We start from the raw sequence: 16,748 nt of genomic DNA, 5'->3' as shown, positions 1-16,748 counted from the left end.
TCGAAATAAAGAAGTAAAAAACAAGTAGAATACTGAAGAATCATACATACCTCAAAAAATGGCTGAGATTCTTCCTTTTTTTCCCCAAATTTGGCTACAATCCAAGCCCTTTTCCTCACCAAACCTCGTGACAATTTTCCAGAAAATGAAAAGAATATGAATAGGGAAGGAAGAAGAAGAAAGAAATGCTTTTTTTGGTGGATCCCAAAAGTTAACCCAAGGTACTCAATTTTTTTGAGTGAATTAATTTTTATGGCCGAAAATAGGGTAAGAGTACACAAACGGTGAAAAAAAAAATTGAGTACCAAACGATGAAAAATCAACAATTGAGGGCCCATTTATTGTGTTAACTCGAATGTTTAGGGTATAAAATTATAATGCATTGTATACTTCAAATCTATATCTATATATCATTAATTAAAAGTGGAGGCTAATGAGAGAAGAGCAAACCCCTAAATACTCCGCTGTTAGAGTGTCACCTCACTTGTCAATTTGTCATATCATATCAAATACGGAGTAATAGGCGACCAAATTAATTACACTTTTGATAACTTTAGCAATTAAGCAAGAAAAAAGGAAAAATTATCTTCAATCAACCTATAAAATATTTTTAGAAGATTTCAATAAAAATAAATTATATTTCCTTCGTTTCTTTTTAGTTTAAACGTTTCTTTAGTCACGTTTGTCAATGCACATATTCAACCGTTAATATCTTTAATTATTGAAAAACAAAAATTCTAAAAAGTTGATATTTTGAAAATACATATCATGACGAATCTAATAAAAGTATAAAACCTCACATGACTATATTTTCATTACGTATAGATCACAAAACACGGTTAAAGGAAAGTATGTGAATAATACTAAAGTCAAAATATATCAACTAAAAAAAATAAAGGTAGCACATAATACATCCGTGCAAAAATAGTAAGGCATGGATGCATACAAGTATCTTTTGATTGTTTTTTTTCAAAAAAAAAAAAAAAAACCCTTTTAAGTTTTAATTGATAAAATTCGGTAATCAAGAAAATTGTCTAGCCAACGCTAAAAAAGAACCATTGTGAAGATAAAAAAAAATGCCCACAACGGCCACAAGGCCACAATGTTCCATTTGGGTCAAGTGGGTGGTACGTCCGGCTATTATATATCGTGGTGTCTCTACTTTTTAACTTTTTGTGTTGAAAATAAATTCGAAAAGGGGAGGTTACTGGGTTTATCTTTTCTGGAAAAAATTCCCAATTATTCTCAAACTCAAAAACCAGACCAAACCCTAACCCTAGACAACGCCCAATCATGTCTAAGCAAGGTTCCTCTCTCATCTTTTTCGACAATTTACTTGAATCGATCGTCGAATTTTGCTTTGAAACTGACAATTTTTGCCCTAATTTTTTGCAGGTGGAAAGTTGAAGCCCTTGAAGCAACCTAAGAAGGATAAGACTGAGTTGGATGAGGTATTTAATTTTACGTATCTTTATTTTTTTTGTTTAGTATTGATTTGTTTGTGATTTGGATCGGAAATTAGGCTTTGATCTGTATTGATTATGCTTTGATTTGTTTTTTTTGGTGACTGTCGAATGAAAAGTTGTTTGATTTTTTTTTAGATTACTTTGAATGTTAATTTAGTTATTTTGCCAGTCTTTTTCTTTTAAATCAGTAATTTGTGCCTTATTTATTTATTTATGTCACTTGTGGAACTTTTTTACATTGGAGGTCCAGAAATTGATCCCTTTATAACTTAATAATCGAGCTAATACTTATTTAGTTATTTCGGAGATTTGATAGTATGGTATAGATTGGCTCAAGAATCTGTTCATCAATCCTTCGTTGATCGAGGTATTACTTCTAGACTGCATCTGTTTTCCCTGGATGTAGTAAATCTTTTAGTTAAGTTTGTATATGAATTAGTAACTTTAGTGGTCCTGATTGATCCATGATGATTACCGAGAAACCTAAGGCGGGGTGAGAGCTCGGTTGTTTGTCTTTTGCCTCAAAAATTGAGGTGAGTCATGATTGATCATTTCGTTGTCTGTGAAGATATAGGTTGGGTTTCATACCTGATGAATACTGTTTATTGTAAGTGGTGTACTGGAGTATTCCATGTGTTCTGCTACCATGATCTTTGCTCCAAATTGTTAGTCTTACACTTAACAAAGTGTAGTGGCTTTGTTTTAGCACTATGTTTAAACTATGCTATCCCAGGACACATAGTCGAGTATTACGAGGTCCACGTCTAACGCAGGGTATGAGGGTAGGGAGTCATAGTAGTCTACGTCTGTATTTCCTTGATTTGATCAATCATTTCCTTCATTGGCCCTCTACTAGATAATTTTTCCTAATATTTATTTTTTGTGAGGCATCAATTGTTCCATATGTCTATGTGGCTACTTTGGGAAACATTACTATGAGCTGTTCTCCTACTCCAAACTGCAACAATTAATTTTTCTTATTCTCGTTACCAAGTATTAGGCTCTTGTTATTTCCCTCCTATGCCAAGGATCTCCTAGTAGTGTTTTTTAAAATGTGCTAATTTATCTCCATGTTGGATGTATGCCATGTATTTGGTTTTCCATGGTATCTCAAGTATAATCGTATCTTCTTCTAGCTGTTTATAAAATGTTTTCTTCTGTTGGGGACAGGTTGTATTTGTTATTTTTTGGTATGTGTGATATGAATAGGACTTTGTCAGTATTATGTATCTAGATCAGTTTTTGTTGAAATACTTTTATGACTTCATTTGTTTGTGATGTAGGATGACAAGGCCGCTCTTCAAAGGAAGAAGGAAGAGGAGAAGGTGAGTACTTTGGATTTTTTTTCCTAGGTGTTGTGGCTTGTGGGAAAGACAGTTATATGATTTGATTTCTTTGTCTTGAGCAGGCTCTTAAAGAACTTAGAGCAAAGGCATCTCAGAAGGGACAGTTCGGAGGCTCAGGACTGAAGAAGAGTGGAAAGAAGTGAGGATGTTCCTGAAACAATATTCAATGAACCTTGCAATTATATGGTGTGATATTGTTATTGTGATAACTATCGTAATTTAATGGTTGATGTTATAATGCTAGTCCAACTCCTGAAGTTGCTAATGGTTTTTCTTATATAAAACTAATAATTTGAAGGCGAATACATTATCTTGGTCTGCATTTTTATTCACAGCCTATTTCTCTTTTTATACCTTTCTTGCCCCTGATGATCATCTGTTTTATTGTTCTTCGCTCGGTAACTGAGATATGTTCATACTTTGTGCTTAAGATATGCTTGGTCTTGCCTAGGTTCATTTTTTATACTACGTAGATCAGTATTGGTAAATATAAGTCGGTGCACATGTCTACTTTTGTCCATAGCCTCGGAAGATTAGAATTAGCAATTCTAACCTGATATTTATGCTTTTTTGGCCGATTTAATTTCAACTGATGATGAGGCTATGATTGTGTGAGAGGTCTGAGAACTCCAAAACTATTGATGCCGTAATAACTATCTTTTTCAAAAGTAAATTCAATTCATTAATAAACAGTCATACATCATTCACAAAAGAAATTGAATTTAACAAATACATAATCAATTGATTTTTTGTACTACCTCTGTTACATGTTAAGTGCAACAAAGGAGGTTGCACACTTCCCAAGAAAAAAAATGAAAAGGCTAATTAGCAAGAGCATGAACATGTGATTATGGAATAATTAAGTAATTAAGAAGCTCCACCCCCATCATCACTAACACCCACTGTACCACCACCACCACCACCAGCACCTATGTACAACACCCACAACAACCACCACTAAAACCACCATACCAACCACTAAACCACCGAAATCACCATACCGACCACCGAAACCACCATAACGACCCCCGAAATCACCATACCGACCAACAAAAACACCGAAATCACAGACCAACCAGGGAAACAAACATATTGACCCACCAAATCACCACATCAACCACCGAAACCACCATACCAACCACTGAAATCACCATACCAACCACCGAAATCACCATACCAACCCACCCACTACCACCAAGATTCAAAAACCCACCTCTTATCTACCCAAAACTTGCCATAACAACCCTATCACCACCACCACCACCACCACCAAGATCCGAAACCCACACCCATCCCGTAACATCACCGTTCCTTTCCTCCGGAATCGTCTTACCTTCCACCGTTTTTATTTTGGATCCGAGTTTTCAAGCTAAATCTCAAATTCGATTTTCTAGGGCTTCAATTAATGGTGACAGCTGTAACAGATGAAGAGTAGCGACGGCGGCAGTAATGAGGGGGAGGAGAAAGTGTCGACGACTCGGACGATGAGGGGCGGCGACTGATCTGGATGGTGATGGTGATGGTGGTGCGGTGGTTGTAAAAGGAAATTGAAAAGAAAAAGAGAGAGAAAAGTGGTGGTGGTTGAGAGGGAGGAGAGAGAAATGGTGGTACGGTGGTAGTGGTGGTGGTGGAGGTGGATGTGGAGTAAGGAGAGAGTGAGAAAAAGAAGTTTAATAAGTGATTAATTAATTTTAGTTAATTAGTTAATAATATGATTTGATGTGTTTATCAAAGTTAAGTAAGGGTAGGTTGGTAATTTCAAACAAAAAAATTTACTAAAAAAGGAAAGTTTTTGTTTGTTGTAGATAATGTGTAACATCCCTTTTTGGAAAATGTTGCACATAATATGTAACGGAGGTAGTATTATACCTTAGTACAGTATGACCTAAGTTGCAATGCGACATACCAAACAAGTCGCGGTTAATTACACTACTTCTGTTTATGCTACAAACAAGTTACGGTTAAAAGAACCTGGGTACCTTGTACAGTACGTGTAGTTCGGGTTCAAAATTATCTACTTGTAGCTAATAGTTTTGGTACTTTGGGAATAATATAGTCCTTGGAATAAATAAAAATGAGATTAGAGAGTATGATAAATCTTAATTCACAAGTATAATATGAAGTATGATTTTGTATATACAGAACAGTATTATGCTCTTATAAAATCATACTCCATAGCTTCTTAGCTAATTACAAGTAAATTCTAGGTAACTATAATTAGCACAAAGAAAAACATGCAAGTTAGAGAATTAAAACCAAAATATGAGGGAGACTTGGTAGTTGGTAATTTGTTTATACATTCTAATTTCTAATTAAGGTTATATCATCAGTCTTCTAAGTAACATTCGACATGGTCAATCCATGAGCTATTCCTGTCACATTTTGCTATTAAAAACAATTAACTTGACTGATTTGCCACAAAGGTTAGCAAGCCTAAATAAATTACTAATTAGAAGTCATTTATAACTATAACGATGGAAATTAAAAAGATACTTGGTATAAATTAGTCTTCAAATTGCGCCAAATTTTCATTTTCAAAGACGTGACATAATTTTATATCTTTATCTTTTTCAAAGGGTTACTTATGTCTCCTTTCTCCCATCGTTTTATTTTTATTTAAAAAGACTCTATTGCCATCTTTATATGTGACTATTAATTTTGGACAGGTACACGGTGTAATAGTGGAGATGAATTTACTTTTTTTACTATGTAAAAGCAAACATAACTGAACAAATAAGTAGAAGTAATAGCTTCATAGGCATATTTTGCCTCCAAAAATCGTCTCCTTTGCTCCCATAGTTTCCTGTTTTAGTTTTGTAACTTTTGTTACTTTTGCGTCTCTGCAAGTTATCTGAATACCGTTCTCTTGGTCTTTGTTATCTGCAAGATCAAGCCAACAGGGCTTGCTTACACTTATTTTCAGGTTCTGTTTCGCACTGTTATCATCTAATCTCATCGATCTCTTTACATAATATGATGAATTATTTACGATAAAGGTCAGATGAAAGAGGGAGCGAGTATATCATGTGAGAAATTGCATACACTCTGCATAAATCAAATGATAAAAGTTAAAACACGAGTACACAACAATCAGAAAATCATACATCAGAGATAATTTCCTGAGACTAAAAACAGGTTTAATTTGTAAACTATGTAACAAGATTTATGTAGTAGCAAGCATTTATAAAACGTATTTAACTCTAAAACTGTTAAGCCACACTATCCATCTTCATTCTGCATGAACTGATACACCCATGCGCATAGCCTTGCTTTGGAAACAACTCACTCTGCAAAATAACAGGACAAACAATGAGAATATATACTGTATAATGTATATCTTAAATTGTTGAATCTATTGAAGAATGTATGAATAATGAATAACGATTATGAATGTCAAAGATCTACCATAGTCTTGAAGGTTAGGATGAGTGGGTTGAAGGCGGTAGGGATAATACTGATGAGGCGATGAAGATGAAGTACCAAGCTGAAGTACGGTACTGCTACTTGGCTGGTCTTCTCCATAGATAAACGGCATCTGGCCCATTAGTTGTTGCTGCTGCTGCTGCTCTTGAAGTTGCCCACCTCCCATCAACTATGATATCGAATTAATTTCTATATTAAGATAAACGCGGTCTAGTGTAAGTTTTATTGTGACTTGCTTACCCAATGATACATGTTTCCATTGTCAGTCTGCAACAATTGTTCCTGCAGTACAGTCAATTATAACCCAATATGAATAATAATAATAAAATTATGTAATTAGTTTTAAGAATTTATGGTTAAGAGAATTAGTCCTGGCCTAGAAGAAATGGATTTAGAATTTAGTACAAACATAATCATTTATTAATTTGATTAACCTTTCTGCGAAGATTTTCCATTTGCTGTTGCATGAGCTGGTTCTGGAAGACCAGAAATTAAACATTATTTCAGAAATTTTTTGACATGATTATAAAAACATTTTTTTACTAAACAAAATTCTAAATAAAATCTCAAAACTTATAGTCCATTTCTTCCAGTACATGAAAAAAAATACGGAGTATTAAACAGCAGTGAATTTTCTTGAGGTTCATCCAAAAAAACAAATTAAGTCAGGAAAATAAAAAAAGACAGATTAATCACCTTTCGTACTCGAACAACATTCAAGGAGGACTCAAGCTTTTGTTCATGTTTATGCAAGTCCTCAAGGGGTAGAGGACCCAAATCCTCACCCAAGTAGTTCCTTATCCTTTGCTCGGCGTTGTGAATGGCTTCCCTTAACGCTTGCAGCTCGGAAAATAGTTCTGCCTGGACAAGGTATAATCCAACATTTTTTCTTTATATTAGACTTATTATAATTCATGCTAATCATGATCAATTTGGATTAAAAACAAGGGATTAATTAATCATCGTGTTTGTAATTAATAATTACCCGATTATCCTGTACTGGAAGCTGAATGCCTTGAATATTCATATACCTCTGTATGGTTTGCTCTAGACTGCTGTCATGCACACATACATAACACCTTTATAAGCTCGATCACTCTAGTTCTTACAAAAAACACTCGGACCGTGACACTAAGGCCATGTAGTCAATATCAAGTTATACACAACTGATTAATAAATATTTAATAAACAATAAATGTTTTTTTTTTTTTTAATTTTAAATTAGTATACATGCATTTTGCTATCAAATAAAAGCAGCTGACTAAATTTTGTAAAAACACAACAAAATTCCTCTTGTATAGTAGAGGGATTATATTTACCTCTTTGTAATCCTTACAAAATGACTAAACTTTTTAATAAAACGGATGTTCAGTAAATTACTGAACATCCGTTATAAAGTGACAATAAAATGCGCAAAAGTTACACTAAAACGCACAAAAGTTACTCTGGCATACATAAGTGTTATTTCTGCTTCATTGATAAATTTGACAAAAGTGACACTAAATTTGACAAAAGTGTACCCGATGTACAGTAAATTACTGAAAACCGGGTGTATACAAAAGCTGTTGTTTCTAGAAACTCGTTGAAGGGTCTACGAATCGAGTAACTAAGAGCCGATAATATAAGCACATAGAGGTCAAGAAAGCATTGAGGAAGTTGAGCTATTATTCAACAATTTAATTGAATGTGTGTATGTTACATTGTTACATAATTATATAACATCAAGGTCGTAGCAAAATTAACAAATAAAATGAATTTATATAATTGTATTAATTGATTAGTTGAGTAATGATCTTCTTATCGCCCCTCAAAATTAATTTTTAGAAATTGAGGATAGGGAGAAGCATGTAACATTTTCAATATAATTTACCAATAAATTAAGGGCGATATTAGACATACAAAACGATTACATATGCTAGGCAACTAAATTTACCAATTAATAGAATTATAATTTAGGTACATCACATGGAATAATCATTTTAGTAAGGATTAACCAAGTTATGCTTTAATTAAGTAAATTAACAAAACAGTATATATATTAGAAGAAAAAATAGGGTAAGAAAAATTAGATTAATTTTTGAAACCAAAAAAATTAGATTAATTAGTATAACATAATATAATTTTTTTTTTAAAAAAAAAAAAGATATCAGGAAATTGGTCAAAGATCTCCAGAGATCTGCAGTGAAATTAAAATAAAACTGAGTAAAAGTAATCATTTCAAAACCACATGAAAAAACATCAGAAAATTAATTAATGAGAGGAAAACCCTAGCTAGCTACATATAATCATACTACGTATATACTTACAATCAGATGCACAAGAAAATCATGTCAAATTTTATCATAAAATAATTGCAGTTAAAAAAGCTTTGATTTCCACTAAATCTAATTAATTTTATAAAATCCACTTTTATAATTGACATTGACCTGTTGGAAGATTCAGGAAAAGTATGAAGTTTTCCAGTTCCAGAAAAGATGATGAGACCAATTTGAGCATCACAAAGAATGGCAAGTTCTTTGGTCTTCTTCATTAGCCCTTGCCGTCGCTTCGAGTAGGTCACCTGCCTATTAGTCCTGTTCTCTATCCTCTTCATCTCTATCTTTCCCCTTCCCATGTGTGTATGTGTTGCTCAATTTTCTTCCTCCAACAAAACCGAAAAAAAAAAAAAAAAAAAAAAAACAAACACTAGTCAGAAATAATGTATGTTATCATTATGTAGGTTAATGTTAACAATTCGAGAAATAAACTTAGCTAGCTTCGTTTAGAATTTATTTGTTGAAGATATAAAGAACAAGAAATAATGTTGCTAAGTACATAAAATGCTGAGTAAATATGTCAAAAATAACCACACATTACAAGGTTTAAGACAAAGCCCATGTTAAGTAAATTTGTCAAAAATAACCATCATCCTCCAAAAAAATTTACAAGCATAAACCACCACATTTAATACCATACTATTATGATCGGAAATATAAAGAAACAAATTGTGTAGTAGCTAATTAGGCCGCGTCTTGTAGTTAATTAGACCGCGGTCTAGCTTAGTACTAATGGTGTGATTGATGAAGGATATCAAAAACAGGAATATAAAGGGGAAAGGGATCAAATTCTAGGGGAAAAAAAGGCAAAAATAAACATAACAATAATTAAAAAAAGCCCTTTCATTTAACACCATTTGAAGAGATGATCAAGGAAGGTAGCAGAAAAGTCTTAGAAGCTTACTCTTTTCTTTCCTGAATTTACACAAATTGGCCCTAATTTGGATTTCTTGATTTCTCTTTCTTACTTCTTAAACTCACTTCTACTCCTCAAGCAAGAAATCATAACTATATGTAATAAGAAAAAGGGTTTGTTTTTATTTATTTTTTTATTAAAATAAAGGCTTTTTTTTAACAATAATTGTATGTGTTATATATAGTTCATATTGTCTATTTAAAGTTAACCAACTTTTAAGTTTCTGAAATATAGTCTTTCTATTCTAGGAAAAAGTAGGGTTGAGTTCAATAAACCTAAGTTAAATTTATACCTTTGTTTTGCTTTCACATTATGTGAAAACTAAGAATCAACATCCAACCAACCCACTCTTCCCTGACTAATTATGTTTAATTTGTGTGATGAAGACTTATAAGTGGAATCATAATCAGATGAGATTGTTCATATATACTATCCTCTTTATAATAAACGCGTAATTTTTGGGTTTACTTTATGCTCCGCGTAACTAATAGTCTTATACCTTAGTGTGTTATGACCTGTAACGCAACAAGTCATACTAATTACACTATTTCTATTTATGCAACAAGTCAGTGTATTAACTTGTAATTTTGGGTTCAAATTTATATACTTGTTGCGTATAGTCTTGTACCATAAAAATGTGATCGAGTTCAAAATACAAAGACAATGATTATTGATTAGAATGACTTTTTATTGAACAATAATGCAACACTACAAAAACATGGAAATAAACCTCCTAAAATTGGCCTAAGAAACCACTTTAGAGCGGGTATTAAGCTAGAGATCTCTTAGAGAAATCACCTTTTTTAGGGGGTTTGTTTGCTTAACATGAGAAACCCCTTTTTACTGTTTCTTTTGGCCATTTTTGTAGTAGTGCAATGAGATGAACGAGGTTAAAGAGTACAATCAATTAACTCATAGCTACATAGCTAGTTACAAGCTAAGTAATTTTAGGTAGCAATAATTAGCATATAGAAATATATAACATATTAACATGCATGTTATAGAGAACTAAAACCAAAATATCACAATAAAAACTTATTAAAAGTTTGTACATTAATGTTTTTTTTTTGTAAAGATTTGTACCATGAATTATACTCCCTCTGTTTTTAAATACCTTGCTCCATTTCTCCATGTGCGGAGTTTTAGGAGAAATTGGAGAAAGTAATAAAATATGGAGGTAGTAGGGTCGGTGGAAGAATAAAAAATTGTAAAAAGTAAAAGTAGTGGAAAGAATTGGAGGAGAGAGAATATGAAATTAATAAAATATGATTAATGGTGGGTCCACTTGGTGAGAGAAATTAATTAAATATTGTAAAAACTTTCCAAATAAGGAAATAAAGCAAGTATTTAAAAACGGCCATAAATGGAATGTGAAGCCGGTATTTAAAAACGGAGGGAGTAATTGATAGTTTTGGTTGATAATACACTTTTTTTTAGTTGATCGACGAAGGATATCAGTTTACACCTTTCTTATTTTTATCTCCAAATTCCAAGCACGAGACAATAACATGTAATTGTGGTGGGGATTTGCTTATCGTCTTCCACAAAACAAATATCATCCAAGCCTCTTCACTTACTAATTACATTCTAATCCACTTGATCCTTTATATAGTTTAGGTCTTAATTTAGAGTCAATCAATTTTATTTGATCAATTTTTGCTAAATTGGTGTTAAAAAATAAAGAAATTACTAAAATAGTGTTCACTTTAAAATATTTCTCAAAGTAGTGTTCAATTAGGATTGGAAAACTCTAAACCTAATTTTTAACGCTTCGTATTTAAAGTCTAACTAAAAAAAATCATTGGAGTCTCAAAACTATTCTCTAAGGGTTGTAATTCACCATTGTTCCAAACATTGATGTTTTATGTTACATATTTTTTTTGACAACTTATATCCATTACAAATATGCTAGAAACACACTGCAACAATCTATTCACTTATTTGAAGCAGGGGAAGGAGGAAATGTCTAGCTTTGGTCGTATCATTGTTAGGGACATCCTTAAGCTAGCTTCTTTGTGCTCCTTTATTGATTACTCGCAACTCGCAAGTCAGCAAATGTGGGAACGTGACTGCCCACAAACGTGCTCAAAATAGTAGAAATTATGAGGATTTGAGAGTTTGGGTGGAAGAGTATATATCCTTCTTGTATTAGCTCTGCTATTTTGTTAGATATTTCTAGCTTAGCTTAATAAAATTATTGGTTACTAGCTATGCTATTTTGCTAGATTTTTCTAGCTTAGCTTAATAATATTCTTGGTTACTTACTGTAAAAAAATGCTAGAAAATTTTTAAACATTTGTATTACTACATCATATTCATAATCCATAGTGCTTATATCCATTTTTACTATTAATAAAATACAAAAGCATTAATGATGAATTGATGAGGCTCAATGTTAAAAAAAAATTAAGATATTGTAAGCATTATTTAAGATAAAAAATTTGATGTTTGACTTGATAAATTTAGATATATCTTATGCATATATAAATGAAAGTTTAGCTTAAAGAAATCCCACCTACTGTAATCTCTAATATGTTTTCCTTGATTAAGGTTTAAGTAATTAATAAAAGGAACTCTCTTTGTGTCAAAAATAAAATAATAAAATAATAAAGAATTTGATGGTATACATATTAATAAGGATTTTATTAGAAAAAAAGTTCTCTTCAATAATTTTTTAACCATAACCTAGGTTCGTAATTTCCGAACCTAAATGGACACTAAATTGAGAATTATTTTTAGGTGAACACTATTCTATTAATTCTTTGTTTTTCAACACCATATTAGCAAATCACTGCCTAATTAATTATACGCTATGAGTATATGTTTCATTTTTATATTCTTTAAAAACAAAAATTAATCAAAACACACAAAAGACATTGCGGAGTATTACTATATCTTGAGAGGGTGGAAAATTAGGTGAAACATAAGTCAATATCATAAACATGAAAAGCTAGTGGTAACATAATAGTAACATGAATGGTAAAAAATGATTGGAAAATTCAGAAGAGTTAGTGGAGAATAAAGTGGTAAAAACATGGGACTTTCTAAATTTAGTAATTACAAAAATAAAGGGTGGTCCTTCCAACTAGAGGAAGCTGGCATACATACTTCAACATAATTTGCATTCTATTTGTAGTATGTTTGTTTATCTCTTTTGTCCCTCCAAAACAGTTTTTTCACATGCACCTATTCCTAATCTTCTTTTCAAATTTCCATGGGATAATACTATGGTTAATTATTAAATCCGAGTAGCAACAACAATAAGACAAAGAAACCTAAATCTCTCTGTGATAGGCCGGGGTCGGCTACATAAACCATTATTTTATCATAAAGTTCTTTTAAAATTCTCAATTATTTTAACTAAAATGTCGATAAACTATATCCAATACAGTTGTTCCAACAGTCATAGTAGAAGTAGCCTCTGTAACTTGAGTGTACCAATGATATTTAGTGACATTTATAACCAGATCGAATACAAACTTAATTTTTACTTAGTCATGCCGTCAATAAGTTGCTAGGGGTCAGTCCCCGTATCATCGGGTTGTGACATGCTAGTATGCTACCAACCTCCATATTAGTTTGTCTTGAAGTTTGTCATGTCAAGTTTTTCATGGCTCGCGCCATGCCCAGCTGGGTGAGGTTGTCTTGGTTGTTCAGTATTTGTGTGGTTTATTAGGCCAGTTTGTCATAAAGCCAACCTACCAACAAAGTAGAAAAATTTCCTACAGCGCAGCTTATCTCAATAAATAAGTATTTGAATGTGAGTACAATCATAAATATGATTAATTTACTCCATAACTAATCAAAATATTGTTTACATATACATAGATAAACCAGGGCAAATAAATAGAAGATAAACATTTCTCGGGACAGTGCAAATTCCTCGATCATTACTTGAATCCAACAGGTGACAAAGGCCGCTGGAAACTTCTGCAATTTGCACTCAAGCTCGGGCGCTTGAGCAATTCCTCCAAATCTACACTACTTGAATTGAACAGGTGACAGAGGCACGCGGTAAGTTTTGCAATGTGCTCTGAACTGTCATCATTTGATCTACATTTGCACTGGGATCCGGGTATAAGACCAAATTCTCCAGAACTAATGCATTTGTCAGGAAAAACTGGATCAAATCTATTTCCCTGTCATATCCCAAGAAATTTTTAATCACAATTTTTTTAAGATGATATCTGCAACATGTAGGAACATCTACCAGAGCTGTTCTACAAAACTGTTGTTCTGAAGCAAGTTCCTCCTCGTCATATAACTCAGGATATACAGTTAATCCCTGCAAATTAGATTGACAATAAAAGTAAATTTGTTAAACCATTCCTGAATTCAATCCATGTATGTGAAAATATATCAAGTTAGAACAAAGCGACATGTACACTAACCTCAGGGAATACAAGTGTTTCCAAGACAGGCGAACGATTAAGAAATCCCAACAATATACTATCCCAAAAGCTACCTTCATTGAAACCCAGTTCTAAACACTTCAAATAACAAAAGACAGGCAGTTGATCCTTTAACTCTTTATGGTTTAATTCCTAAAGATAACAAGCAGTCAAATCAGTTAATCAATTAAAATCAAATTGATGACAGAATGGAGGCAAGATCAGAAATTGAGACAAATTAAACCTCTAAGAATGTATCGTTCACAGTCAAATGCTGAACATTAGACAATGGCCTCAAAAGGCTGAGTTTTACTTGGCCAGAAACCTCAAATGCAATCTCCAATGAGTCATTTTCAATAACAAAGTCTGCTTTGACAAGGCGATCCATGTTTGTGATGTTGTAATGTGATGCTAAATCACCAAAGTAGTAAAGATACTCCAAATTAGGAGTATGAATAAGCACCAAGTTACTGCTGTGATGCTCCTCATATTTGTTCAACACTGTCAGAAATAGTCTCCGAAGAGAAGGCGAAGAGATACTTATATAACAGGCATGTTTCCAAGTTGCAAGCAAAGTGAGATCTTCAAGTATAGGGCAGCTTGAAACAAGCCTTGTCACAAGGCCATCGTCGGGAATCATAGCAGCATGTAAGGAGAGTAGTTTCAGGCTAGGAAGACAGAAGGATGTAGAGGTTGAAGCTTGATCAAGACCAAGGTTAGTATCAAGCTTCAAAATCTCTAATGTCTCACACGTGAAAACTTCCGGTGGCAGCTGAATAACCCCTTCTTCCCTCACATGAATACGGAGGTTGAGCTCCTTGAGTCCAGAAAAGGTTAAAGGAAAAGAAATCCACGCATTAATATGCGTGGATTTCAAGTCTGGACAACAGCCGTTAAGACACCGATATTCTCTATGCTTGGGATTATCCCTGGACCTCTCAAGAAAGGGCGCACCCACTCCAAGACTAAAGCTTGTAAGATAGCAAGAGTGGTATGATTGGAGAACAGAGTCTACAAAGGCAACAAAAGTGGGGAAACGTTCGATTGCATAGGGTGTCACCGAACAATGACTTATAGGCGAATCATCAAAGTTAAGGTGAGTAAGCGAAGGGAATATATTGGTAATCATCCTCTTAGAGGAGGCGCAAGCAGCAGCAGCATCCTTAGTAGGAAGTGAAGAAATAATATAAATTAACAATTCATCAGATAGGCAAGTAAGTCTATCAAGGTTTCTATTATCAACGTCCTCTTGCAAGGTAGTAGTGGTGCCGGTACAACGTTTCAACCTCATATCTATATGATGTCAGATTGGGTTGGCCTCGTTTAACCTCAATAACAACAACAACAACAACAACAACAACAACAACAAATTAGACAACAATAACAGCAAAAGTTAAACAACAATAAAAAAATTCAACATCTTGTGCAATAACAACCAGAACTATTATACTGTGATTGAGATTGGAGATCAAAGATTATCAACATTAAACCAAAATTCTGAATTTAACTTTAGAATTTCTACCCCTTTTCTCGAGATACCTTAATCAAGTATAAGATTTAAATCAAACTCAACCACATTATCAATTCCTTTTAAAAAACTCACAAGATCAAGGTAAAAAAACAAAATCAAAACAATCCAGACCAACATTAGCACAAATTAAACAAGCAAGGGAAAAAATACATAATTTTAGGGATATTTGATTCAATAATCGAATTTGGCTCATAATTTTGGTTATGATGTTTCATAATCTAAAAATTTTAAACCCTAAACTTAAAGCACTGATAATTAAATTAGATTGTGAAATTGATATGATGATAACAACAACAAACAAGTTACCTGAAATAACTCTGAGAGGTGGCCTTGGATCCCTGTTAAAAGCCATGACCAGCTAGTTATAATTAAATTAGATTAGCACAAATTCAACAACCAAGAGGAGAGAGAACAGAACAAGGGCAAAGACTTTAACTTTCCTAAACTCAAACCAAAATTTGATACAAGTTATTATCCTTAAAAAAAAACTTTAAATTGAATTTAGGAAAGTTTAGAATCTTTGTCCTTGTTAGAGTCTAACAAAGGCAAAGACTCTAACTTTCCTAAAAAAAAAACTTTAAATTTCAGATCTGAAATTGAATTTACTTCTTTACTGCTCATATGATGTTGATTATCTCAAAATGCTTGATTATCACCACCTGTTTCAAGTATTTTTTAAAAAAACAGACAAAATTGCTAATTATCAAATAATTTGATAATCACGCCAATTACCTAATTCGATATTCTAGGCACATGGCGTGAATCAACAAATAATTTGATGATTTAAAAAAAAAACCCAATTCTACAAGACAGTAGCACTAATCGATAATTGTTGATTGAAATGAAAAAAACTCACCAAAAACGGAGAACACGGACAACGTTTCAATGGAGAACCAGCGCGGAGAAAATCAATAATTTCTAAAATTAAAATGGAGTTTTATTGCTAAAATCAAATTAAAATGGAGTTTTATTGCTAAAATCAAATTAAAATGGAGACATAATTAGACAAAGAAAGAGGATAGAATAAGAATTAGAGAAAGTGACCGAGAAAGCCTGAGATGAGAGGAGTTAAGTGTAAAGAGGTGAACTTTGGCTTGATTTCATTAAACCATGAGTAGCAAAATACGGAGTATATACAAAGTACTAGTAATACAAGAAGACTAGTTTCCTAATCCTACACAAAAACGTGTGTTGCTAGCTAAGGAAACTAAACATAAATATTGGAAAATATATCCTTGAAATTTTCTATAAAAAAAAAATATCCTTGAATCTAAATATTCACCAAATTTAATAAAAATTTGTAAATTACAGCCATTTAAAACATATACTCCGTATTTGGCAAATTGAAGTCATTTAAAAC

The 16,748-nt window shown here is 32.8% G+C and overlaps 2 protein-coding genes and 1 long non-coding RNA gene across 4 annotated transcripts; 1 reads left to right on the top strand and 2 right to left on the bottom strand.

The window, feature by feature from the left end:
- The first annotated feature begins 1,121 nt into the window (after positions 1–1,121).
- On the top strand, positions 1,122–3,113 carry LOC145587976 (uncharacterized). The gene is made up of 4 exons (XR_014101507.1): positions 1,122–1,306; positions 1,396–1,451; positions 2,750–2,791; positions 2,875–3,113. It is a non-coding gene; the product is annotated as an uncharacterized LOC145587976 (long non-coding RNA).
- Positions 3,114–6,021: 2,908 nt separating this feature from the next.
- On the bottom strand, positions 6,022–9,158 carry LOC145588988 (MADS-box transcription factor 23-like). Its single transcript, XM_081645567.1, has 7 exons — positions 8,662–9,158; positions 7,221–7,287; positions 6,932–7,096; positions 6,670–6,711; positions 6,476–6,517; positions 6,195–6,404; positions 6,022–6,099 (listed from the first exon to the last, which is right to left on the bottom strand). The coding sequence occupies exons 1-7, from the start codon at positions 8,847–8,849 to the stop codon at positions 6,022–6,024; spliced, it is 792 nt and encodes a 263-aa protein (XP_081501693.1). The 5' UTR covers positions 8,850–9,158.
- Positions 9,159–13,231: 4,073 nt separating this feature from the next.
- LOC145589715 (F-box/LRR-repeat protein At4g14103-like) lies at positions 13,232–16,509 on the bottom strand. Of its 2 annotated transcripts, none has more exons than XM_081646394.1 (5): positions 16,245–16,509; positions 15,695–15,746; positions 14,102–15,185; positions 13,858–14,010; positions 13,232–13,751 (listed from the first exon to the last, which is right to left on the bottom strand). In XM_081646394.1, the coding sequence occupies exons 3-5, from the start codon at positions 15,146–15,148 to the stop codon at positions 13,443–13,445; spliced, it is 1,509 nt and encodes a 502-aa protein (XP_081502520.1). In that variant the 5' UTR covers positions 15,149–15,185; positions 15,695–15,746; positions 16,245–16,509; the 3' UTR covers positions 13,232–13,442. The 2 variants fall into 2 exon arrangements, with proteins under 2 accessions (XP_081502520.1, XP_081502519.1); XM_081646393.1 differs by having other exon boundaries at positions 15,695–15,726.
- Between the last annotated feature and the right edge of the window lie 239 nt (positions 16,510–16,748).

This window comes from Chenopodium album, chromosome 17 (assembly GCF_948465745.1).
Source record: "Chenopodium album chromosome 17, dcCheAlbu1.1, whole genome shotgun sequence".
Classification (NCBI taxonomy): Eukaryota; Viridiplantae; Streptophyta; class Magnoliopsida; order Caryophyllales; family Amaranthaceae; genus Chenopodium; species Chenopodium album.
Note: the sequence above shows the minus strand (reverse complement) of the source record. Positions and strands in the feature narration are given on the sequence as shown.

Bases quoted from the DNA above. Each gene is read 5' to 3' on its own strand.
- LOC145588988 (XM_081645567.1), bottom strand. From the start codon at position 8,849: ATGGGAAGGGGAAAGATAGAGATGAAGAGGATAGAGAACAGGACTAAT. The intron at 7,097-7,220 runs GTAATTATTAAT...TACCTTGTCCAG, and splicing joins TTCCAGTACAGGATAATCGG to GCAGAACTATTTTCCGAGCT. The intron at 6,518-6,669 runs GTTAATCAAATT...ACTGTACTGCAG, and splicing joins TGGAAAATCTTCGCAGAAAG to GAACAATTGTTGCAGACTGA.
- LOC145589715 (XM_081646394.1), bottom strand. From the start codon at position 15,148: ATGAGGTTGAAACGTTGTACCGGCACCACTACTACCTTGCAAGAGGAC. The intron at 14,011-14,101 runs GTTTAATTTGTC...TGTTATCTTTAG, and splicing joins TGAACGATACATTCTTAGAG to GAATTAAACCATAAAGAGTT. The intron at 13,752-13,857 runs GTTAGTGTACAT...TCTAATTTGCAG, and splicing joins AAACACTTGTATTCCCTGAG to GGATTAACTGTATATCCTGA.